At 36.8% G+C, this 24,112-nt stretch overlaps 5 protein-coding genes and 1 long non-coding RNA gene across 11 annotated transcripts; 5 read left to right on the top strand and 1 right to left on the bottom strand.

Annotated features, from left to right (window-relative positions):
* The first annotated feature begins 791 nt into the window (after positions 1-791).
* LOC111781206 (auxilin-like protein 1) lies at positions 792-7,573 on the top strand. Of its 3 annotated transcripts, none has more exons than XR_002812956.1 (9): positions 792-1,389; positions 1,738-5,134; positions 5,227-5,302; positions 5,443-5,525; positions 5,609-5,674; positions 5,768-5,857; positions 6,208-6,384; positions 6,643-6,756; positions 7,259-7,573. XR_002812956.1 is itself a non-coding variant. In XM_023661677.1 (8 exons), the coding sequence occupies exons 1-8, from the start codon at positions 992-994 to the stop codon at positions 6,676-6,678; spliced, it is 4,323 nt and encodes a 1,440-aa protein (XP_023517445.1). In that variant the 5' UTR covers positions 792-991; the 3' UTR covers positions 6,679-6,868. The 3 variants fall into 3 exon arrangements, 1 of the variants encoding a protein (XP_023517445.1); XR_002812957.1 differs by having other exon boundaries at positions 7,219-7,315; XM_023661677.1 differs by lacking the exon at positions 7,259-7,573 and having other exon boundaries at positions 6,643-6,868.
* A 1,867-nt stretch (positions 7,574-9,440) lies between these two features.
* Positions 9,441-12,877, top strand: LOC111780942. 3 transcript variants are annotated; one of them, XM_023661306.1, is made up of 4 exons: positions 9,441-9,586; positions 10,276-11,060; positions 11,455-11,877; positions 12,341-12,877. In XM_023661306.1, exons 2-4 carry the CDS (start codon positions 10,280-10,282, stop codon positions 12,517-12,519), a joined length of 1,383 nt encoding a protein of 460 aa, XP_023517074.1. In that variant the 5' UTR covers positions 9,441-9,586; positions 10,276-10,279; the 3' UTR covers positions 12,520-12,877. The 3 variants fall into 3 exon arrangements, with proteins under 3 accessions (XP_023517074.1, XP_023517076.1, XP_023517075.1); XM_023661308.1 differs by lacking the exon at positions 9,441-9,586 and adding an exon at positions 9,600-9,815; XM_023661307.1 differs by lacking the exon at positions 9,441-9,586 and adding an exon at positions 9,601-9,843.
* Positions 12,878-13,529: 652 nt separating this feature from the next.
* On the bottom strand, positions 13,530-14,051 carry LOC111781880. The gene is made up of 2 exons (XR_002813032.1): positions 13,958-14,051; positions 13,530-13,902 (listed from the first exon to the last, which is right to left on the bottom strand). It is a non-coding gene; the product is annotated as an uncharacterized LOC111781880 (long non-coding RNA).
* Positions 14,052-14,196: 145 nt separating this feature from the next.
* Positions 14,197-16,849, top strand: LOC111781879 (mannan endo-1,4-beta-mannosidase 7-like). Of its 2 annotated transcripts, XM_023662606.1 has the most exons (5): positions 14,197-14,536; positions 14,603-14,797; positions 14,877-14,999; positions 15,934-16,136; positions 16,211-16,849. In XM_023662606.1, exons 1-5 carry the CDS (start codon positions 14,234-14,236, stop codon positions 16,638-16,640), a joined length of 1,254 nt encoding a protein of 417 aa, XP_023518374.1. In that variant the 5' UTR covers positions 14,197-14,233; the 3' UTR covers positions 16,641-16,849. The 2 variants fall into 2 exon arrangements, with proteins under 2 accessions (XP_023518374.1, XP_023518373.1); XM_023662605.1 differs by having other exon boundaries at positions 14,197-14,797.
* A 2,183-nt stretch (positions 16,850-19,032) lies between these two features.
* Positions 19,033-21,465, top strand: LOC111781957 (salicylate carboxymethyltransferase-like). Its single transcript, XM_023662706.1, has 3 exons — positions 19,033-19,137; positions 19,972-20,631; positions 20,983-21,465. The coding sequence occupies exons 1-3, from the start codon at positions 19,063-19,065 to the stop codon at positions 21,337-21,339; spliced, it is 1,092 nt and encodes a 363-aa protein (XP_023518474.1). The 5' UTR covers positions 19,033-19,062; the 3' UTR covers positions 21,340-21,465.
* A 1,834-nt stretch (positions 21,466-23,299) lies between these two features.
* LOC111781691 (heavy metal-associated isoprenylated plant protein 43-like) lies at positions 23,300-23,861 on the top strand. The gene is made up of 2 exons (XM_023662378.1): positions 23,300-23,427; positions 23,510-23,861. The coding sequence occupies exons 1-2, from the start codon at positions 23,340-23,342 to the stop codon at positions 23,806-23,808; spliced, it is 387 nt and encodes a 128-aa protein (XP_023518146.1). The 5' UTR covers positions 23,300-23,339; the 3' UTR covers positions 23,809-23,861.
* The last annotated feature ends 251 nt before the right edge of the window (positions 23,862-24,112 follow it).

Raw genomic sequence — 24,112 nt, forward strand, 5'->3', positions numbered from 1 at the left:
AATAAATAAATAAATAAATAAAAGTAATAAAAAGAAGATATTGTAATTTAAAAAATATTAAGTAAAAGTTAATTTAAGGATTCCTTCTACCTTAAATATATTATTCGCTTACAAACTTTTCCTCGTTACAATCATACATACACCAAATTTCAAACAATTAATTAATAATATTATAATAAAAGACGGAAATATATTATTTTAATGTAAAAAAATATGTTAATTTTAATTTAGATGGTCGAAATGTTCAAATATCTTAAATTATTATTATTTTTAATTTAAATAGTTATATTAAGAGAATTTTAATTTTCAAATTTAAATCATTTAATTACATAAAATAAATTTTACGACTCTTAAAAATAGTAAAATTGAGCCATTTAATCAAATAAATATAAAATTTAATCTTTTGCGTTTTTTTTAAGGGAAAAATAATATAAATTTGAAAATAAGAGATTTAAATGGAAAAAAAATATTATTTAAGATTTAAAAAATATATATTTTTATAAAACATGTAAATATTATTTAAAATTACGTTTTTAATATTTATTTAGTTTCTCTCTCCCACTTACCGGTTTACCCGGTCCCCCTGTTTCCTTCCTCCATTTCCCGGACCAGCCGGTCTACGGTCCCACCTACAGGGTGCGACTACATTCCTCCGTCGTGTCGCATTCCTTTAAAATATCCTTTAATGGCATTCCTGTAATTTTCGAATTCTAGCAAGCCCTTTATCGTCATTTAGAATTTATAAAAAAAATAGAAGAATTTCGTTGCCTTATTCGTTTTCCTTCGTTGTCCTCTCGTCTTGCGTCTGGCCCTGCTGCACAGTGGCTCTCTCCTCTCTGGTTCTCTCTGCACAGTGATCGAAAAAAAGCAAGAGAGAGAGAGAGAGAGAAAGAAAGAGGAACTGTTCTACCACGAGGTGTGAGGTTGAAAGTGAAGAGCGCTACATTTCACGCTTTGTAATGGAGAACTGAGACCTACTGCCTGTATTTTCATGGATAATCTCTCCCATTCTCGCCTCCCCAACAGGGGTTCTACCTCCGTTTCTAAGAAAATTTGCAATGGCAGTAATGGCGGTGGACCTTTTGTAGCTCAGACTATCTACGACGACGTTTATGGCGGTCCTCCCAAGTTTGGTGTCTCTGCTTTGTCTCCTCGCTTCGAAGACTATGGTGAGATTTTTGGGAGCTTCCATGCCCTCCGTACTTCCTCCATTCCGATTCTTGATCTTCCGGCTGTCGATGAATCTGAGGTTTTCTTCGACGCTCGGAGCTCGGCATTTGACTATGCGGAGGTTTTTGGAGGGTTCGATGGTTTGAATTTTGCGATTTCTTATGAGGAACTGGTTGGCCCTTCCCAAGGCGTTGATGATGGCTCTTCCGACGAAGCTTGGTATGACTGCATTTTGTTGGCTTTTGTTGGTTTATTTCTGTCAAATGTATTGAAATTGACCTTTTCTTCTTTCCCTCGGCTTTGAGAAGAAAAAAACAAATCATACTTTCGGGCTTTACTTATGGTTTAACATTTTGAAAGTTCATGTGTTTTGGTTTAAAATGCGGGAGATCGAAGGTGAAGGTGATGGTATGTTGACTTCCATCCAATAGTGAATAATTCTGGCATGTAGATATTGGTCTGGTTTTCCTTGTTTGAATACTATGAACTCGCGTATCTTGATAATTGACCTACTGATGCTAGAACTTGACGGTAGAATGCTTTGTGCCTTGCTTTTGACATTCACAGGACTCCAGCAGGAACTGATTCTTTGTCAGACTGTTCAGATCATTCTGGAAATTCTCATTGTATGTCAAATGAAGACTCTAATCAGTCATTTGGTGAAAGCACTGAATTTTCCATATCGTATAACAAGGTTAACCGAGAAGGCAATGGAAATGTATCAGATGGGAAGATACACGTAACCCAGTTGGAGATGCTTCCTGGATTCTCATATCTGGTTGATGAAGCACATCCCTCACCAAAGGGAACATATGACGATCTATCCCTGAAGACCAATGACGATAGCTATCTCAATATAGATTTTGATACAGGAAAGGTTAAGGGCAAACATCCAAAGAACACTATGCCACCCCCAGTGGACAGTAATGGCTCTGGACACGTATTCGAGGATAGCCTTATTTGTCAAAATGAATTTGGTAGAGAGGTTTTTCATTCTCATGAAGATTTCATAACCGTATCTGAAATAAGCCTTAGAACTGAACCTTCTCAAGTTCCACCACCTACTCGGCCGCCTCCCAAGTATGCTGCCAAAATGGGGGACTACACTAAAATGGCTTTAAATTGTGGGGATGCTTCTGAAATAATTTCGGATGATCATTTTAATCCTTTATTTGATGTGGAGGTCGACGCTAGTTCATCTGCAGCAGCCTCTGCTGCAGCTATGAAAGAAGCAATGGAAAAAGCTCAAGCACGTTTGCAAAGTGCAAAAGATTTGTGGGAGAGGAAGAAAGAAGGAGTCCATGGACGGATGAGACTGGATGCAAAATATGATATGAGAGAAAAGGAAGGAAATTTGACCAAGATTCCTAATCGATTTAAGAGTTTGACGGATGAAAGGGTGCAGGATATTGGTGAAATTCATGACCATAAAATGAATTTGCCTGCTGGAGAGAAGAGGAAAAAGGATGTGAAGGCAACTAAGGTTTGTTCAACACCATTTGGAGGAGAGGAACTATTAACAGTCGATGAAAAGACCGTACCAATTAGAAATGGGAGTAGATTTCTTGTGTCTGATAATCATGATTGCTGCAGTGAATGGAAAGACGCCACAGAGTTTTTTGAATTGGCAAGAGCAGATATATCTGGAAAGGAATTTGAGTTGTTGGACAATGATGAGATTTCCAACTTTGTGACTGAACCAATAGTAGCAGAGACCATCATTGAAGCATGGGAGAACGATAAGGATCAAGACAAGGATGGGAAACCATTCCATACGGCTCATGCTCTGAATGAAAACGTGAAAGATTTGGAGAATATGGTCCATGGGAAGGTGGAAAAACTAAAACCAAATAAAGACGAGACTAGGCAAAAAGAGCAGGTGAAACTTCATCAAGGTGTTTGTGATCTTGAAGCAAATGATAGGATATTTGGAGTTGCACAAGACTTTATGGAAGAAAAAAAGCGTATGTTCAATGCTAGTGAAAAAGAACATGAAAACCGTATTGAGTTTAAACAACTGGACAGTGAGCTAAAAGTTGATCAACCTGTTTCACCAATTGATATCGAACAAGAAAAGAAGAAGGTTGTTAAAGGAAAGGAAAATGGAAATATTCTCAAGGAATCTCATAGAAAAGAAAACAATGCAAATAAAATGGAAGAAGCCCTTGAGAACGAGAAAAGAGAAAAGCTGTTCTCGGAGGCTTCTGAAAGGGAAAAGCTTGAGCAAAAAAAGATGATGTTCCTCGAGCAAGAAGAAAATAAGAAAAGACTCAATTTGGTTCTTGCGGATGAGAACTTTAGGGGACAGATGGCTCGTGAAAGAGAACTGGATGGTGTCCATGGGAAGGAAGATCATGGGAAAAGGGGAAAAGAGGCTGCCAAAGTTGTAAGTGAGAGATCAAAATTAGCTCATGAGAGAGAAGATGACGACAAATGGTCAAAAAATATTCAGTATCGAGAAGAATGTGAAATAGGAGTTAAGGATTCATTTCATGAACGCAGGCCAGGTGATGTGGGTAAGTGTAAAGTGCCTCAGATGTTGGTTGAAGATTCACAATATAGTGCAGATCTCAAGGGTGCGAGTATGGAGCATGATGAATTAGAGAAATTGAGTGACAGACACGAAGTAAACTCAACAATAGGATCTCAAGCATATGTGGAAGTGAAGGATTTGGGGATATCTGCTGCGGCATTTCAAATGCATGATGACCAAAACCACTTACCCACGGTACTAGCTTGTTCAATGGGGGTGCCTGAAGAATTCTCTGTTGTAGATGAAAGTGGAGAGAGGACTACCGTCACAGGTAATAAAACTTCATCAGAAAGTGATGGAATTGATAATCTGCAATTTTCCAAAAATTCTTCTGCATTGGGTGCGAGGCAGGCAGAGATAGAACATCATAAAGTTTCAGTGGAAATGGAAGATGCTGATATTCAACTTTCTTTCAATGAATGGACCAAAAAAGTAGGCAAAGAAACAAGCTTTCAACCCAAACCTGGTGATACACAAGCAGAAGCAACTAATTCGGAAGATGCATTTTCATCTGAAAACTCAACATGTGTGGATGAGCGAGAGAATGAAATTGAAGAGAACGCACTTAAGATGGATGATATGAAAACATCACCTCCTCTGGATAGAAGTGGTGAGAGAGCAGGTCAATCTAACGTTGGCATGGAAGAGTTTGTAGGGAGAAAGACATTTGTCACCAGAATGGATTGTGATCCTGAACAACCAGAAAGTAACTTGTTTTGTCGTATGGAAGATAAAGTGAAGTTCTCTAACCAGGCTGAAGATGAGGGACAAACAGTTTCTGTTCAGGGGGTGAATATAAAGGCTGAGAAAGGAAGTGGAATGGAGTCAACTCGGCCAACTATTTCAGGAAGGATACAAAAGAGCGGGGAATTTGCCTATGAGGTCGATGCAAATCAGGCCACAGAAAGAAAGGAAAAGCTTGTGAACCAGAGCCATAAATCTAAAGGAAAAGAGAGTGAGAGAGTGAGGAGCGAATCAGAATTCGAGAATGATAGGCTTCGAAAATTGGAAGAAGAGAGGGAAAGGGAAAGAGAGAGAGAAAAGGATAGAATGCATATTGATAGAATTGCTCTTGAACCACGTGATAGAGTAGGTGCTGAAACTCGTGAAAGGGCAGAAAGGACTGCTCTGGAGAGGATGACTGCTGAAGCTCGACAAAGAGCATTGACAGAGGCACGTGAAAGATTGGAAAAGGCTTGTGCAGAGGCGAGGGAAAATTCATTGGCTGGAAAGGCAACTATGGAGGCAAGGGTAAAGGCAGAGCGTGCAGCCGTAGAAAGAGCAACTGCAGAGGCCAGGGAGAGAGCTGCAGAGAAAGCCATGTCTGACAGGACTTCCTTTGGGGTGAGAGAGAGAATGGAAAGATCTGTTTCTGACAAATTCTCTGCGTCTTCGAGAAATAATGAAATGAGACAGAAGTCTTCATCCTCTGTAAGTATACTATACTAGTGTTTTTATAATACTTGATATTTAGTGCATATCAATATCACGATGTGAAATTTAAGTTGGGTGGTGAATGCCAGGGTCAGCCCAGCCTACAATCTCAGAGCTTTGGCTCTTCCCTTGCTTCAAGATATGCCTACCACTCGGCTTATGATGGTATGGGATTTGCGCATCTTTTTCCTTTCTGTTTTATAAGAGCTACAATTCCTCTTCTCCCTACCTGTATCTTTTAGCAATTTGATCATACTTCTGGTTTCTGAGCTGTCTGTTCTCTGCATGAAATTTTCTTAATTCAGAGAGGAATGAGGGTGTTGATGGTGAATCGCCTCAAAGATGTAAAGCCAGATTAGAGAGGCATCAAAGAACAGCAGAACGTGCAGTATGATTCTGATCCTTCATGATAATTTGTGATTGACTTGTCTTTTCATCATGAAATGACCAACGCTTTCCTTCATCTTTCAGGCAAAGGCTCTGGCAGAAAAAAATATGCGTGATCTTCTTGCACAAAGAGAGCAAGCTGAGAGAAATGTAATACTCTTTACAACATGCGAGATTACAGTTTTGGAAGTTCTCGCTTCTTAATTTGTGACATATCATTGAACCAATCTATGCTGTTTGCAGAGATTGGCTGAGACATTGGATGCTGACGTTAGGAGATGGTCAAGTGGGAAGGAAGGAAACTTGCGTGCCTTGCTTTCTACACTTCAATATGTACGTTTATTTTTTACTTTTATCTGCTAGGTTGTGTCCTCTGCTGCTGTGGGGTATCAAATCTTGTGGTGAATTTTCAAGGTGTAATGTGGTTTCTGCTACGGTTCCCCTTCTCCTTTGTACAACTTTCTGTTGATTCGTTGCAAGCCTTGTCTAGCTTTATCCTGCCCTATAGATTCACTAAAATTTATCTAGAATATATTCGATATGGGTTTGTTGAACATAGTTGTAAAAGATTCAGACCAAGCCCTTGTTTACAATAAATAGGGTGAAGCTAATAACCGAGCTTGAATCTATGGTTTTTTTAGACTTGCAACGGTTTATAGAACTAATTAACATGTTGCTTGCAGATCCTTGGACCTGGTAGTGGTTGGCAGCCCATTCCCTTAACGGAAGTTATTACTGCAGCTGCTGTAAAGAAAGCGTACAGGAAAGCCACTCTGTGTGTTCATCCAGACAAATTACAACAACGGGGTGCAAGTATTCAGCAAAAGTATATATGTGAGAAGGTCTTTGATCTACTAAAGGTGTGCTAATTAACGAGTATATGCCGTATTGTTTTACAGTTTTTGAATTTTATATTCATTAGAAGAAAGAATTAAGTAGTAATCATCTCCACTTCTTTTCTATTATTATCATGTGAGGTTATCCTTTATAGCTTTCTTCCCATACCGATATCGACAATCCTAGAACTCGTGCTTTCTTATTTGTTTGTTCACCTGTGAACAAGCATTGCAGCGGTGTATAAACTGCCTCTAATATTCTGGGTTGTCTATGATTCTCAGGAAGCTTGGAACAAATTCAACTCGGAAGAGCGGTAGCCTAAGCTCATTGTCTATGAAGAGAAATTTATAAATCTACCACTTTTTGGCTACTACCTGTATTACTTAGTAGTGCTGGTAAGTGTACACTCCATGCTCATCAAACCCTTTTGAATTCCACTCCTAAAGTTGAAATGGAATCATAGTGAAACCAAGTAGAAGTAAATGAAAAATAGAGCCACCATGTTTGTGTACTGGAACCTTCTCTGCTGTGTATGAAAATGTTGAAAGAAACAGTCCTATCATTGATTCATTTTTTAAGTGAAAATGTGCAAGTGAAGCACGTGCAAGGAAAACCCCCAGCCGTCTTTGTTGATCATGTAATTAACAGAAAGAAAAGTCAAAACTATTGCAACTTCGTAGCATTTAGCAATCCAATCTTGACCAAATGGAGCCCATAAATCTACAACCTACCTTCCACAAATCTCTCACAACCAACCAACCAACCCTCTTGGCCTTCCATTCTGCATAATTGAGCAAGCAGCAGCACACCCTTCCTGTTCTCTTGCTTAAGCTTTCATTTTCTGTTGCTTTTGGTAGCCATGTTGAGAGCTTTGAGTACCAGGAGATGTCCTCACAGGTACGAGTATCTCATGGAGGATCCCACCATTAGCCTGATGGAAGGGCGGCTGAAGAGGACAACCAGTGTACCAACCATAGTACTCGGTTCAGGGTCGAGAAATCTGACGTCTGCCGTGCCTGCTCAAGCAAAACTGAAGCAGTCGAAGAAAGCTAGCAAAGGACATGCTCTTTTTAATTTCTTTGATTTTGGTCGGAAGAGGAAGTCAACTGCCAAGCCTGAATTTGCAAGGTATCTGGAATATGTGAAGGAGGGAGGCCTGTGGGATTTGAAAGCAAATGCTCCTGTAATCTACTATAAATGATTCAATTCATATTTGTTCTTCTTCTTCTTCTGCTACTCTATTTACCTTTACCCCTATATGCATTATAACATTCAGTTCAAAATTATTTTAGGTAAAAGATCAAATTGGAACCCTAGGGGATGTTTGCTTAATCCATCCCATCTGTGTGAAAAAAAGTTATTTGTTTATAATCAAATAAATTATCAGGATATGAAAATAGTAATAAATGAAAAGAACAATAAGGGTAAGGATATTAAAAAAAAGTCAAATATTTAGATATTTGTCTTATAATAAAATATCAAATATGATATATATGGTAAACTATAATTTAGTACTAAATATCTTTAACATTATAAAATTGTAATAGTGCATCAATGGATAGGAACTAACTAAAAAATAAAGTTTTAGTTGGTTTATGCAATTTGTAACTTTGATGGAGCTATTTTATGGTCCATTTGGTGTATTAATCAAATTTAACTTTGTAATAAAGTTTTGACCGAGTTAATTTATAGCCTTATTGGCGTAATAATCAAATATTTAAATTTGCACAAAAATTTTGATCGAGTTATTTTATAGTCTAATTGGTGTCTAAATCAAATATTTTTATTGAATTAATGAGTTTTTTTTTTTTTCTACAATTACTCTTCGAATTGACATAATAAATAGAAAAATTGCAACTTTATCCATGATGTTATATTCAAGTTGGACCAATTTTTGTTGTTATTTTTAAAACATTTGATCAATTTGGCACGGTTTAATAGAAATGATGATTTGTCGTTTATAGCAATATTAAAATTATAAACACGTGGAAAATGTGTGTTTTTTAGAAATAAAAATTAAACACGACCAAATTAAAATAACAATAATAATTTTAAAAATCTAATATTCATCTAAAAAGAAAAAAATATATATTGTCAACTCAAAATCAAAAGCTATGTTTGACTTTTCCATTTTTTAGTGCCGTCGACATTGTCCATTGCCCATCTCTTGACCTCACCTACCCTTTCGTAATTTCACGCTTTAATTTTCCTTTAATAATATATGTATATATATATATATACACGTGTGTGTGTATATATAGAAGTGACATCATCATAGCTGTACAGCTGGAAAAGTCTAGGGAATTTATTTCTTTTTCTTATTTTTCTTAAATGGTTAATATTATTTGTTAATGGAATTTAATTTCAAAGGCAATTTTTTATTTTATTTTATCAATTTTGGAGATAATATTTCATAAAATTGTTTTGAAACTATTCTTCAAAAACGTATTTACAAACCTTTCTTTTATTTAATTTTTTTTTTATATAACATATATTTTGATTTTTTGAAGTCTTAAAATATATATAGTAATATTAAAATTTAAATTTTAAAAAATTAAATTGGTAGAATATTATAAAAGAGACAAAGAATAAGAAGAATAAATTTAAAATATTTGATGATAGGCTATTTTTTTTAGCACTTTCATTTATTATATTCAAAATTATATCTAATATATCACTTAAATTTTAAATTATTTGATTGGGTCATAAATTTAATAAAATTAATAAAATATTTAGAATAATTAGAGAGGGCTAATGACCGTACCAAACGAAATTAGGGCAGTTTTACAAGTCACGCATTTCAATACGAAATGTTGGAATAGGCAATCATCAAAACGACACCGTACAACACGTTCCTTTCATTAAAAGAAAAAGGACAGCTCCTTGATTGGACGACACGTCGGGGGGGAAAGCTCAATTCAAATTAGGCTTTCCAAAGAGCGAGGAAGGGTACTTACGACTTTTCAAATTCCGGTCAGTGGCACGGGCAAAAAGGGCAAAAAGGGCAAAAAAGAACAAGAAAAAGGAGAGATTGGTGGGGNGGGTGGGGTGGGGTGGGGGTGGGGGATTCGTAATCGGTATAAAGCAAAATAGGAGAGGAGGAAAGGAGAGAGGAAGAAGGGCTTCAAATATTTGCGGAGAAGCTGGCTGCGTGTGCGACAAGGCGAAGAGAAGTGGCGGTCTTTGCGACCCCTAAGAGGAAAACACAAAAAACTTGGAGAGGAGGTTTTCAATCTCTCCCTCATCTCTCTTTCTCCAACCCCATTTATTTTTCATCCTCTTTTTATGAACGACGGGGAAGAGTCCACAGGAATCAAATCGAATCGATACTCTAAAATGGGGCTTTCTGTCTTCTCTTGCAACTTTCCGACTCCTCCCCGATCCTCTGCTTTCCTTCTCACCTCTTGCGCCTAGGGTTTTTTTTTTTCTTTCTGCCTCCATCTTCCTTTTTGAGGTGATTTTGTTGGATGTTCGAATAAAGGGTATGGAGAATTTGTGTTCTGGGATGTTTTGTTTTTGATTTTTGGGAGATGGGTGTACGCGACATCTGAGAATCCTTGATGGGTTATATTGGGTTTCTGTTTTTCTTCGTTTAGTTTTGAATTTTTCATACAATTTCTTTTGGGGGGTGTCTTTGTTTTGAAACGCTTCCTCATGCTTGGGGAGAGTTCTAGCTTTCTGATTCTTTTTGGATGTATCTGTTTTTTGTTTTTGGTGCAATTTGTGTGTGAAATAGCTAGTTCTTGAATTCCGAGGTTTGGTTTATGCTTTGTTTTGTGAAATTTGGCTGAATGGGACTTTTAGGGGGTGTGTTTGCTTCAGGCTTTAGCAATGTTTTGTTTTAATTAGTGCAACTCGATTGTGGTTTTGGCATTATTATATACTCACTGGGTTTGCTGCACCTTCGAATGCAGAATCATGCCAACATTTACTACAATTGCGTTGGATAGGTTGTTAGAACCTGGAACTTCCAAATCTGTCGATAAGCCCCTTCCTAAACATATGCCTGCTTTGACCTTTAACCGTGCTCCGAGCACGAATTTGGAGAGGAGAAACAGCGCATCAGCTGCTGAAAGAAAAGTTCAGCGGCCTCAAATAAAGCCAGCTTTGTATACCACTCCAGAGGCAACTCCTCTCCCGGATTCACCATCTTCATTTCCTCCTTCCCCTTATATTGTCAATCACAAGCGGCGTGGACCTCGACTTTTGAAGAGTTTCTCCGAGGATGTGGTCTCTTCTCATCAAAAGATGAATGATAACGATATAGGAAATGTGAATGTGAATGTGAATGTGAATGGTTCAGATAGCAATGATGTAAAATTGAGTGAGGGTGCTTCTGTTACTGTTGACTTGCCTATTCCAAACAAAGATGGACATAGAAATGGTCTAGATTGTGCTACTAATAGTAATGTTGGTCAAAATGGTAGCGTTGATGGTGATCATGGTGCTACTGCTGTTCAACACGGGAGCAATCACACTAATAACGGAAGTACTATGACGGTGAGCAATGATGTTGCTCGGGAAAAGGATTCATTGAAGGTTGTTGTGCCAACTTTGGACAGTCTTGGAGATGCTGAAGACTTCTTCGACCCACAGGATTCTTTGAGCGTTGCGAGTAACACAGATGGAGAGGACAATGGCTATGAACGTTCAGCCAAGTTTTGTACTCCTATGGGGGAATTTTATGATGCTTGGGAAGGTAATCATTATTCTATGCATAGAAAATGTTATTCAGTTATACCTTTTGATTGCATAATTTCATTTTACATATTGTTCTTGTCACTATCATGAATATCGCCACTATCATCAATAAGCAAACCCTTAGGGTTGTTATCCGGAAACTTGTTCAGAAATACTGTAATGAAAGGAAGATAGGAGTTTATCGCTAGGTATTTGATCAGATAGGATCGTCCAGTTCCTATAGAACCTATCACTAAAATACCCCTACGGGGGGTAGGGCTAAGCGGAGCGAAAAGGGGTTTCCATGAGATGGGAAATTCAATAGTAAATTTGTCTGTGAATAACTTCCATAAAATATGATTGTCAACTTGAAGTCAACTTCAATATCTTATGACTTCGTTTCTTGTCTGCAGAGATGTCCTCTGATGGTTTGCCACATCCTTCTATTTCTGTTATTGAAGCTGAATTGCGTGAAATGAGACTATCCCTATTGATGGAACTAGAGAAACGAAAGCAGGCTGAGGAAGCACTGGACAATTTGCGGGGCCAGTGGCAGAGGCTTAGAGAACATCTTTCGCTTGTAGGATTGACCCTTCCTTCAGATCCCACAGTAGCCACAAATGGGAATCACCCTGCTGAAGAATTGTGCCAACAAGTTAATATTGCTAGGTTCGTGTCGGGTTCTATTGGAAGGGGTATAGCAAGGGCAGAGGTGGAGACTGAGATGGAGGCACAGCTTGAAGCTAAGAATTTTGAGATTGCTCGATTGTTGGACCGGCTCCATTACTACGAGGCAGTGAATCATGAGATGTCCCAGAGGAATCAAGAGGCTGTAGGTAAGAATCTGTTAACCTCGACTTTTATTCTTCTATTCTGATCTCTCAATGTTGATGATTTTGAGTGAACAGATCATTAAGTGTTGTTGTCTACTGTAGAACAATTCGATATGATTATTCTGATCCACTGTTATTGATGAATCTTGAAGGAATATAACAGGATAGTATTTGTATGTAAATCTGTTTTCTTTTTCATTTCCATGGATCCTAGTGCCCATCCAATATGGGTTTCTTGTCCAATTGGTCTGGGTTGTCAAAACTGCGCACGTTGTAGAACGGGAATCCTTTAGATCCATTGGTTTTCTATGCATCCTATAGTCCGACCCGATTTCGTCTTGGTGCTTTTTCTTGCATAAGTTGTCATATGATCCCTTTTTGGTTTAGTTCTCTGTTGCTGTTGCTTATGTGTTGTTGAATCTCTGTGTTATTAGCTAAGCTTTGCCTCTACCTATTTGCTTTCCAGACTTGGCACGGCGTGAGAGGCTGAGAAGGAAAAGGAGACTGAGATGGATGTGGGGTTCGGTTGCCACCGCAATCACACTCGGCACTGCAGTCTTAGCTTGGTCGTACCTCCCATCAGGAAAAGATTCGTCATCCATGAACGATTCGAAGGCCACCGAGCATGATGATGCAACAGATTGATAATTGCTGACACAAGGAAGTAGTTTATGTAACCGTGTTATAGAAGGAAAAATGAAAAGGGAGGCATACATCAATTACATGTGGTATAATGTTGATATCAAACGTTGCTTTTGTCAGAGGTATTCACATGCCGAAAGGTAAAGTTGTTATAAATCATCGGGTCTTATGATGATTAAAGGTGAAAGAAATGGGTTGATTGTTGAGATATATATTTTGTTTTTTCCAGATCTAACAGGGTTATATATAACACCTGAAATTTTTGGCAAGATATACACTCCGTTTACTGCTAACTGTAATGGAATACTGCGTTGAGCATCAAATAATTATTTGCGGACAAGAGTTGGAACTCTGTGATGAACTCTTTCTGAATGAATAATGCCTGTTTTCATCCTTCCATTATAGCTGTTGTGAGCGGTGAGAACCATAATTTCTTGTGTTATGAATAAGCTTTCAATGTTTGCAGTTTGATGCCGTAAATGAGAGTTTTGTTGAGTTCTAATCTGTTAGGTCAGACATCGCGCGATGTCCTTGGCCTCAAGAGGGGTAGATTGTGAGATGACACATTAGGTGATGGTGATGTGTTAGTGGACCTCAAGAGGGGTGGATTGTGAGATGACACAGGCGATGTGTTATGATGTTGGGCCTTGAAATGAGTGGATTGTGAAATGACATATTAGGCGATGTATCAGTTGGGCCTCGAGAGGGTATGTGTCAGGACGTTGGGCCTCGAGAGGGGTGGATTGTGAGATGACGCATTAGGCGATATGCCAGTGAAGACACCGAGTCCCAAGAGGGGTGTGGAGACTTATCTCGTGTGTTTTGAAACCAAAGCTAAAATATGACAATAGAAACTAAAGCTCAACTATGAAACTATTTGCTAACGGTGTGCTTGAGTTGTTATGAAACTATTTGCTAACGGTGTGCTTGAGTTGTTATGGTAATCTCCATATTGTCCGATCAGAATTCCAAAAATAAAAACAACCCAGATTTAAAAAAAGAAAAAAAAAAAAAAAAAAAACATGGTAAATCAATTTTTATTTATGGTTTCTACGATATTTAATCTCAATTATGCTAAGAACTTGGGCTTGACAGAAAGGCCCAAGCCCAAGCCCAAGCCCAAAAGAAGAAAGTAGGCAGGATAAGGATACGGTTGGGATTGGTGGGAAAGTAGATCACACTCACACCTGTCTTCTTCCGTAGATTGCGCCGACGATTTGCCATCTAGCCCTAAAGTTTCTCCATTTCACGTTTCACACCACTCAACTTTCATTAATTTCTCAAACCCCCCATCAACACCTTTTCACCTACAACCACAGTAATAATCCAAATCCATCATTATTCATCATTTTACTCTCAGCATCACCATGATTAGCATCATAATTCCTGTTTAGCATATACCATAATCACATAATGCACCAGATCAAAGCTCAAACAATACCTGTTGGAACTCATGTGGGTATGCCCATTTTCAAGAAAAACTCCAAATGGGAGCTGCCTTTTTTGTCGGTAGGAGAATCAGGGACTTAATTAGGATCGAATTCAAGTTCTAACCATGCTAAATGCCGCAATTAATGCATAATCTTTAGCTTTAAAAGAGCTTCCACTAAGATTCTTCTACTGTGGGGCTCATCAAAAAGCAACCTTCCACTCCCATTTATGCTCAGAAAGTAGCCGAAGCCCTTCCACACCCATTGATAGAATCAGAAGAACAGACATGAAGCTTTGGGCTTTGGCTCTGTTATTGCCTATTTTGGTTCATGGTGTTGCAGGAGATGGTTTTGTCAGAACTGGGGGAGCTCGTTTTCTGCTGAATGGTAGTCCTTACTATGCAAACGGCTTCAATGCCTACTGGTTAATGTATGTCGCCTCCGACCCATCTCAGAGGTCGAAGGTCTCCGCCGTGTTTCGTGAAGCCTCAAGCCATGGCCTTACGGTTGCCAGAACTTGGGCTTTCAGCGATGGTGGGTATAGACCTCTTCAATATGCTCCTGGCAACTACAATGAACAAATGTTTCAGGTATGTTTCAGGATTCAGACAGTTTTATGTTCTTTTCTTGGTTTGATTTATGTTGTTCTTCCACAGGGGTTGGATTTTGTTGTAGCTGAGGCCAGGAGGTTTGGAATCAAGCTGATATTGAGCTTGGTTAACAACTATGAGAACTTCGGAGGGAAAAAACAGTATGTAAATTGGGCAAGAAGTAAGGGACAGTACCTGAATTCTGATGATGATTTCTTCAGGAATCCTGTCGTGAAGGGATTCTACAAAAACCATGTCAGGGTGAGTGAAATTTCCTCTGCTCTTTCGTTTCTTCATAAAAGAAAGAACAGAAGCAGAAGCTCATTTCATGTTTGTTCAGACCGTTCTTTACAGATACAACAGATTTAGTAGAATTCATTACAAGGATGATCCAACAATTATGGCATGGGAGCTTATGAATGAGCCTAGATGCACATCAGACCCATCTGGAAGAACAATCCAAGTGAGTTCTGGTTTTCCCCTTCATGGATCTGAGTTATCAGAAAAAGGTTCATTCAAGCTCAATCGCTATCATTATCCAAGAATTTATAATGCTCTATCCATCCGTAACGGTGTGGAAAACTCGATTGGAGAAGAGCGAAGCATTCTTTATAAGGGTGTGGAAACCTCTCCCACGTTGGTTGGAGATGAGAACGAAACATTCCGTATAAGGGTGTGGAAACCTCTTCCTAATAGACGCGTTTTAAAACTGGTACGTAACGGGCCAAAGTGGACAATATTCGCTAGCGGTCAACTTGGGCTGTTACAAATAGTATCAGAGCTAGACACCGAGCGGTGTGCCAGCAAGGACGCTAGGCCTCCAAGAGGGGTGGATTGTGAGATCTTACATCGGTTGGAGAAGGAAACGGAGCCCTTTCTTATAAGGGTGTGGAAACCTCTCCCTACCAGATGCTGTTACAAATGGTATCAGAGCCAGACAGCGAGGACGCTAGGCCTCCAAGAGGGGTGGATTGTGAGATCTTACATCGGTTGGAGAGGGGAACGGAGCCTTCCTTATAAGGGTGTGGAAGCCTCTCCCTAGCAGACACTGTTACAAATGGTATTAGAGTTAGACAGCGCAGCGAGGACGCTAAGCCTCCAAGGGGGGTGGATTGTGAGATCTTACATCGATTGGAGAGGGGAGCACATTCCTTATAAGAGTGTGGAAACCTCTCCATAGCAAACACTGTTACAAATGGGCTCCCAAAGGGGGGCAAATTGTGAGATCTCACATCGGTTGGAGAGGGGAACAAAACATTCCTTATAAGGATGTGGAAACCTCTCACTAGCCGACAGTATCGAGCCAAAGCATATCATATCTGTTAGCGGTAGACTTGAGTTATTTCAATAAGTTCATTTAATGAATCCTAAAGCTTACACTGTTGGTTTAAATGTAGGCTTGGATCATGGAAATGGCTTCCTTTGTGAAATCCATTGACAGAAACCACTTGCTAGAAGCAGGTTTAGAAGGGTTCTATGGACACTCATCACCTCAAAGAATGAGACTGAACCCAGGCTTTAACATTGGGACAGACTTCATTGCAAACAACAGAATCCTAGGCATTGATTTTGCTACTCTTCATTCCTATCCAGATCAATGGTAAGAACTCACAACTTTCAAAACCAATCCATGTCAGTTCTCACAAAATTTTAAACCCAAATTCAAATCCACAGGTTATCAAGCTCAAATCAACAATACCAGCTATCATTCTTAAACAATTGGATATCAACCCACATACAAGATGCACAATACATACTACACAAGCCAATTCTCCTCACAGAATTTGGCAAATCATGGAAGGTTCCAGGTTTCAGCACAAAAGGAAGAGATGTTCTATTCAATACCGTATACTCCAAAATATACTCATCTGCGAGAAGTGGTGGCGCCGCCGCTGGAGGCCTCTTCTGGCAGCTATTGACCGAAGGAATGGATTCTTTTCGCGATGGATATGAGATTATCCTGAGCCAAAACCCTTCAACGGCGAACGTGATAACCCAACAATCCCGCAGGCTGTATCAAATTAGAAGGATCTTCGCTAGAATGAGAAACATCCAGAGATTGAAGAAGGCTAGGGCTGCAAGGGGCAAACCAATTGGAAATTGAAGAAACTTGTTCTTTTGTTGGAGAGAGTGAGTCATTGGTAAGTCTCCCAAGAGCTTATACTCATAATAGACAATCATACCATTATGGAAAGTCATGATTAGATGTCGTCTATGACCCTGATGCTAACAAAAATGCACGCAATTGAACATCAAAATGAAGTTTGAGTTAACTAGAGGCTTCTCGAGTTCTCGAAAGCTAATTCTAGTGTAGACAACATTGTCTTTGTTATTCTAATCGTCTCCTCTGCTCCACCGATAAGGTGTCCGACCGATGTTCGGGGAAAGAAAATCTCTCAAATGGGCCTATAGGAGGTTGAGGCGTCTGAAATTGGGCTACCCATCCAAACTCAAACAATATGTTTTAGGCCCATCAAGTTCGAATTTAAAATTATATATATATATATATATATATATATATATATATATATATTTTAAATATAGCCTGACAAAACAAATAATTCCTTTTAAAATATAAGGATGTTATCTCTGTTACATTTAACATTTTAAAGAAGAAAAATAGTCTCGAAAAATGGATCATTCATATTTCCACTTGTTTATAAAAAAAATTATATAAATTATGACCCAAAAAAAAAAAATAGTTATGAACGGAAATAATCTCGAGTCAAATTGAATTAAACTAAGTTAGTTAGAGACCATGTGTGAATGCCGTCTTTGTTTGTATTAAAAAAAACAAAAATATTAAAGATGTTTGTGGATAGGTAAGTTCGTAATAATTAAATTTGGTCTATTCGACTATTTCAAAATAGTGGTACCACCTTTGTTAATCCAAACTCAAACTCAAACCATATATTTTAAGCTGATCAAGTTTGTGAATGAGAATTTAAAAATTGTAATTTTTTTTAAATATATATGACGACAAATAATTCCTTTTAAAATATAAAGATATATCTCTGTCACCTATTTTAAACCTTTAAAATGTAGGTTTAGATGAGATACTTCCATTTATTTATTAAAATATTTATATAAAATTATGACAAAAAAAAAAGTTATGAAACCGATCTAATGTCACGGTCATGCTCGTCCAAGGCGTGTTGCCCATAGCCGCATGCCCATGACAAGCCCAACTCTTTATATCTTTTCATATTCTAGTGTTTACTTTTGTATTTATAGGAAATATAACGTTTCATAAATATCATGTCTAGGCCTATCAGACATCAAATGCCTCAGGATATACTATAGGGCGATACGACTAGTTGTCAACTTTTCCCTACCCAAGGTTATAGCCGTTTAACGTCTCTTTCAAAAATCTCTCTATGCCTTCGCTTTCTAAAACCTTCTCTTAAAACTGAGGTCAGAGGCTGAGCATATGTCGTTTGGCCGTAGGCGACGTAAGAACGAATTGGCTTAGCTCACTTGTAGTTGGAAAGTGAGTGTTGCACAATTGCAAATTCACTGTGCGATTGAATTGAATTAAAGTAAATTAAATTAAATTAGTTAGATACACGTGTGAAGGTGGTCTTTGTTTGTCTTAAAAAGACAACAAAATGTTAAAAAATGTTTGTAGATCATAAAGTTCGTAATAATTTCAAAACAGTGTTGCATTAAAAAAAATTGTTTAAGAATATTTTCTTATAAAAATTAATTGATCATTATCTTTTTATTATTTATTATTCTTATAAATTAAAAATAAGATAGACGTGTTCAATTATTATTCTTATTTTTCGTATTTAAAATGGAGTATAAATAAACATTTTACTCGTTTTTAAATTATTTTAAATGTGAGGAATACTTAATTAATTTTTATCGTTTTAAATTATTTTACACCTCATGATAAGGTTGTCAGAAAAATGTCAGGTATTTTGTTCATGAATTTTTTTTATTAAATTATAAAAACAAAAATAAATCACAACCACATAATTTCCAATGGATCCAACCAATGAAAAAAAAAATAAATTTAAATCCCATAAATTTTAAATTTATAATTAAATTAGACCTGTAGTCGCTTATTTATTAATCGAAGTAAAATAAATAAACCGTTTTCAAACTAAATATTTTATAATTTATTGAACAAATCGAAAAATATGATTTTTTTTTTTTAATGATTATAAAAAGATGTCGGAAAGAATTTAGAGTATGGTCAAAATTTATTTTATTGTAAAGAAAAAATTTCATTTTTAGACGTTTTTGAACTATTTGATTCCTTTTGGGTAGGTGTGAAGTCCTCTTACTTTCACACTTGAACTAAATGGATGAGTGCAACCATGAAAGGTAACATCAAACAAAAGCTAATAAAATATCTATACGAATTAATTTAAAATGAAAAAATAAAATAAAATAATTAATATTTGTGATTAATATTCATTCAAGGCCCACTAGAAGTCTTTAAATACGAGCCACTTTCTCCATGCCCAAATCACATCCCATCTCAAAAACGTATTCAATTTGAGAACAATACGAGACCAATGGAAGTGGTTCGAGTACTTCACATGAATGGAGGAGCTGGAGATTTTAGCTACGCTAACAATTCCCTTCTTCAGGTCAGCAATTTTCGAACGCTAATGTTCTATTGAATTGAATGAGGTCGAGATTTTTTTAGATTCGATTTAATTGTTCGAGATCTAAATTTTTTAACTCTAATAGCTCCCAACCCAACCATAATTTTTTTTTTTTTTAAGTTGGATGGTTTGAATCCTTCCTGTCATTTATTTAAATTTTTATTTTTAATAATGGTATGATAAACAAAAAAAAAATTATTTTTTTAAAATTAACAATAAATTTAGGTGATGTAAGATCCCAAGTGGTGGACGAAACTGTTAGAAATGAGTCTTCACACTGGTATGATATTATCCACTTTGTATAGAAGCTCTCATGGTTTTGTTTCCGGCTTTCCAAAAGGCCTGATTTCAATGGAGATAGTATTTCTCACTTATAAACTCATCATCTTCCACTAAATTAACGAATATGGGACTCATTCCCAATAATACTCAACATAAACATTTCTTACTAGGGATGGAAACCTCTGCTTAATATCAGTGTTTTAAAACTGTGATATGTAACTGGTCAAAGCTGACAATATCCATTGGCGCGGTGGGTATGAGGTGTTATAAATAATATCAAAGTCAGACACTGGGCGACTTCTAAGGGAGTGGATTAAGAGATCCCACATGGGTTGGAGAGAGTAACGAAACATTACTTGATATAGAAATCTCTCTCTAATAAACATTTTTTTAAAAACAGTTAGGGTGACGGCATAATGGTCAAAGTTGACAATATCTCAACTCGAAAACTCAAACCGTAAAAGTTTCGTTCATTTGAATCAAACTCAAACCATTTCAATTTTGTTTGAACTAACTCGAGCTAGTTTGGAGCAGTTGAAGGTGATATCAATGACGAGGCCAATTGCAGAGGAAGCCATCAGCAACCTCTACTGCTCCACTTTGGCAACAACATTCACCATAGCTGATTTGGGATGTTCTTCAGGACCAAACACCTTCATGGTAGTTTCCCAGCTCATTAAAACAGTGGAGAACATTCGTAGAAACCTCTGCAACAACCCAATTGAATATCAGGTTTTCTTGAACGACCTACCAGGAAATGACTTCAATGCCATTTTCAAGGCCCTCCCTAGTTTCCATGAAAGTTTCAAAAGGGAGATGGGAGATGATCTTGGGCCTTGTCTCTTTACTGGGGTGCCTGGCTCCTTCTATGGCAGGCTGTTTCCCAGTAGGAGTGTCCATTTTATTCATTCTTCCTACAGCCTTCATTGGCTGTCTAAGGTCCCCGAAGGGTTGGAAGAGAATAAGAGAAACATTTACATGGCTGAAACAAGCCCTGCCAGTGTGCTGAAGGCTTACTACGGCCAATTTCAAAAGGATTTTTCGTTGTTTCTTCGATGTCGGGCTGAAGAGTTGGTGGGTGGAGGATGCATGGTTCTGACACTCTTGGGTCGACGCAGCGAAGATCCAACGAGCAAGGAGTGTTGCTATATTTGGGAGCTCTTGGCTATGGCTCTCAATGACATGGTCTCTCAGGTACTTTTCATAACCAAAGGTTGGAATGGAAGAATATGTTCATGTATGAGTATTAATGTTACTTTGATTCATGTATGAGAATTAGTATTGTTTTGAGATGTAAAGTCATTGTCATTTTATATTTGTATAGAAGCAATTAAAAGAAATTTTGTTGAGAAACTTTTAAGGTGAGAGTATGAGAGTACTGTACTTACAGTGATTAGCTACCACTTAAATTTTTGTTCGATCTTGCTTCTGCTCTCACTACAACAATTGGATATTAGACCATTTTGATCGTGGCATTATGTTATAACACGAACTTGCACCCAAAAGGGTTTTGATCATTTTTGTGTTTGCATCAACCAATCATAGGGAATCATAGAAGAGGAGAAGCTGGACAGCTTCAACCTTCCCAAGTACATGCCATCGCCAACAGAAATGAGTATCGAGATCGGAAAAGAAGGCTCTTTCATGGTTAATCAAATCCAAGTTTCGAAGGTGGATTGGAATGTGTATAACAACAACGATGAATCCAATGGGTTAAGAGCTGGTGGGTACAACATAGCCAAGTACATGAGGGCAGTGGCTGAGCCAATTCTAGTAAGCCATTTTGGCGAAGCAATTATGGATGAATTATTCATAAGATATGGAGAGATTATCGTGGATCGAATTGCCAAAGAGAAGCTCGAGTTCGTCAACATCACTATTTCTCTCACTAAAATGAAGTGAGAGAAACATGGCAATCTTAGTTTGGAGAAAAATATGTTGTTCTTCTGTTATGTTCGTTAATTACACTTCTACCTTTCATAATTTTCTATTTAATTTCCAAAATAATGAAACAAATATCTTTTTACATTTGGGCCGGCTCATCTTTCTACGGCCCATTTTATATCATTGGGCCGAAACATCTTATTTCCTTCAATCCTTCCAAAGGCCCAATAATTCGAATAATCCAATTAATACAATTATATTTTATTTATTTATTCCAATATTTGTAATATTAATTACATCATAAATTTTAATTCCCCAATTCTCTTCGTGTCATCGCGTGACTTTCCACAAGTCTTCTTGCCGTCCAAATCTGCATTCAATTTTTTTGTTTGAAATAAATTAAATTTTTATTTTTTATTATCATATTGTCGCATAATGACTTTTAAAATCTTCTTACTGTCATTGCCACTTGCCAGCAATATTTTCCATTAAACATTTTCTTTATTTTTTCTCCCCCTGCTGACGTCAATTTAATTATGTCATCCAATCTTTTTCTTTATTATTATTATTATTACAAAAAATTTCGAAATTATCTGTTATTGCAATAAATTATTGCAAATTGAGTCCCCCATGACTTGGTATTTGCTAAGAAGCCCCTAGGAAAGTCAAGTCTTCAGACATTTGATGTAGACTATAATTATTTGTTTTTTAAAATGCCAATATGTAATTTGAATAATATGTTGAATTGCGAGGACAAATTTGAAATTTTAAATATCAAATTATAATTAATTATTAGAGAAATTCTCACTGTAATCATTATTCGGTTACACCGATTTCTGGCCACGATTAGAATATCTATAAGTCATAGCTATAAATGATGATATCGACCTATTAAACTTTCAACCCGACTCAAGTACAAATCAACTCCAAAAGACGACAAAGCGAACACCATGATAGTAGTGGGTTTTGATTGTTACGTCTTTCTGTTCTATCATATTTTTTTATTCTTGCACTCGTTAATGGACCTACAACTCCAAAACTTGTTTCAATTGACCTAATGGCCCACACGGGTTTTAAACGACTTTTTCACAAGTATTACGTTCTCGCTAAACGTTATATTTATTTCGAAATTTCAAAGGGTATTTCGGGTATTTCAAAATCTAACCTTGAAAATATTTGAATGTCTTGGTCATTGGTTAATTATATTTGGTGTTACGTCATTGGGCATTTTAAAAATTTGAACACAAATACAGCACAAAAATCAACAAAGTAATTCATATTTTAATTAATTCGTTAATGCTAATAAGATAATTGATTAAATTATGTGATAATAACTTTTAATTAATTAAATTGTTTTTATTTATCACTTATTATAATTATTTGGAATAATACAACAAGAAAATAGAAGAAAAGCATTAAAATAATAATTATTTAGCATTTATAATTATTAAACTATTGAATTTCTTCCATAATTTCAAACGAATTTCGTTGAAAGCTAGCCAATAACATCATTATAATTTCTCTATTTTACAAATTAATATGAATATTCAAATATTTAGTTGAAAGATAGCTATCAACTTTATTTATTTATTTCTTCTAAAAATATTTTATTTATTTATTTAATAGAATGAAAATGAAATACCAAATATCTTAATTCATTGATTTATTTATTTTAAATACATATAAATTAAAAGTTTTGGAATTTATTTTTGAATAAATTATTGAAAGAAAAAAAAAACTCTAATATTCAAAATCCACGTCGATTGGTACAACCCCCGGTGAGTTTAGTGGAAAAAGTCAGATTACCAACGACCGTCGGATTAATCTTATTAGTCAAAGGAGTTTAACTACTCCATCTGACCGTTGAATCTTCTCAACTAAACTACCCTCCCATCTCCATCAAAACAATACTAATAAAATCATAACCATCTTTAAAAGACTATAAAAACATGGCAACGCCATTCATTTCAATACAATTTGACGAGCAAACCAAAGCCCTTTGGTTGTGTTTTTCTTTGATGGCGTTGATCAAAACCGTCCTCAAACTCGACATTTCTTGTCAAAAATGCAAGACCAAAGTCCTCAAAGCTGTTACTAGCCTCGAAGGTAGCTCTTTTTCTTTGATATTAATTGATATATTTTCATGAATAATTGAGTTTTATTCTGAGTGAATTATTTTTTTGTGTAGATGTGGATAAGGTCGAGACGGATGAAGCGAAAGGGACGATCGGCGTGATTGGGAAGGCGGACCCGTACAAGATAGTTAAAATTACGAGGAAGGCGGTTTCCTCCGCTGGCAAGGTTGTCGAGGTGGTGAGCATTGGACCACCGCCCAAACCCGACGAGAAGAAGCCGGAGGAGAAGAAACCCGATGGTAAGAAGCCCGACCCGGTACCATGCATATGCGCATATCCTCCCTACCCGCCTTATGGATCGTCGTACATAGTCGTGCCTCATGAAACCCAGCCTTCTTGTTCTATCCTTTAAATTATGAATTATTTGAGTGTATATTTGTAATTTTGTAGTTTTGAATTGCATTTGATTGGTAATGTTTTGAGTTTATTTTGTTAATAATAAAAAAAAAAAAGATATATCATTTTTGGTCTTGTGATATTTATTATATAGTTTAAATTGACATTTATTTTTGAATTTGAAGTCAATTTAAATTACAATAATTGTAATTATTTTATAATATTTAGTGTATTGAACGTTTCATAAAAATATGATAATTTATGAATATATATTTGTAGCAGATATTAACGAATTATCGTACAATACGGCAGGTCAACCG

Source organism: Cucurbita pepo, chromosome LG19 (genome assembly GCF_002806865.2).
Source record: "Cucurbita pepo subsp. pepo cultivar mu-cu-16 chromosome LG19, ASM280686v2, whole genome shotgun sequence".
NCBI lineage: Eukaryota > Viridiplantae > Streptophyta > Magnoliopsida > Cucurbitales > Cucurbitaceae > Cucurbita > Cucurbita pepo.

Coding starts and splice junctions, on each gene's coding strand:
- LOC111781206 (XM_023661677.1), top strand. CDS start 992: ATGGATAATCTCTCCCATTCTCGCCTCCCCAACAGGGGTTCTACCTCC. Junction 5,675..5,767: donor GAGAGCAAGCTGAGAGAAAT/GTAATACTCTTT, acceptor TGCTGTTTGCAG/AGATTGGCTGAGACATTGGA. Junction 6,385..6,642: donor AGGTCTTTGATCTACTAAAG/GTGTGCTAATTA, acceptor TATGATTCTCAG/GAAGCTTGGAACAAATTCAA.
- LOC111780942 (XM_023661306.1), top strand. CDS start 10,280: ATGCCAACATTTACTACAATTGCGTTGGATAGGTTGTTAGAACCTGGA. Junction 11,061..11,454: donor ATTTTATGATGCTTGGGAAG/GTAATCATTATT, acceptor TCTTGTCTGCAG/AGATGTCCTCTGATGGTTTG. Junction 11,878..12,340: donor GAGGAATCAAGAGGCTGTAG/GTAAGAATCTGT, acceptor TTTGCTTTCCAG/ACTTGGCACGGCGTGAGAGG.
- LOC111781879 (XM_023662605.1), top strand. CDS start 14,234: ATGAAGCTTTGGGCTTTGGCTCTGTTATTGCCTATTTTGGTTCATGGT. Junction 14,798..14,876: donor TCTACAAAAACCATGTCAGG/GTGAGTGAAATT, acceptor ATGTTTGTTCAG/ACCGTTCTTTACAGATACAA. Junction 16,137..16,210: donor CATTCCTATCCAGATCAATG/GTAAGAACTCAC, acceptor TCAAATCCACAG/GTTATCAAGCTCAAATCAAC.
- LOC111781957 (XM_023662706.1), top strand. CDS start 19,063: ATGGAAGTGGTTCGAGTACTTCACATGAATGGAGGAGCTGGAGATTTT. Junction 19,138..19,971: donor CTAACAATTCCCTTCTTCAG/GTCAGCAATTTT, acceptor AGTTTGGAGCAG/TTGAAGGTGATATCAATGAC. Junction 20,632..20,982: donor TCAATGACATGGTCTCTCAG/GTACTTTTCATA, acceptor AACCAATCATAG/GGAATCATAGAAGAGGAGAA.
- LOC111781691 (XM_023662378.1), top strand. CDS start 23,340: ATGGCGTTGATCAAAACCGTCCTCAAACTCGACATTTCTTGTCAAAAA. Junction 23,428..23,509: donor AGCTGTTACTAGCCTCGAAG/GTAGCTCTTTTT, acceptor TTTTTTGTGTAG/ATGTGGATAAGGTCGAGACG.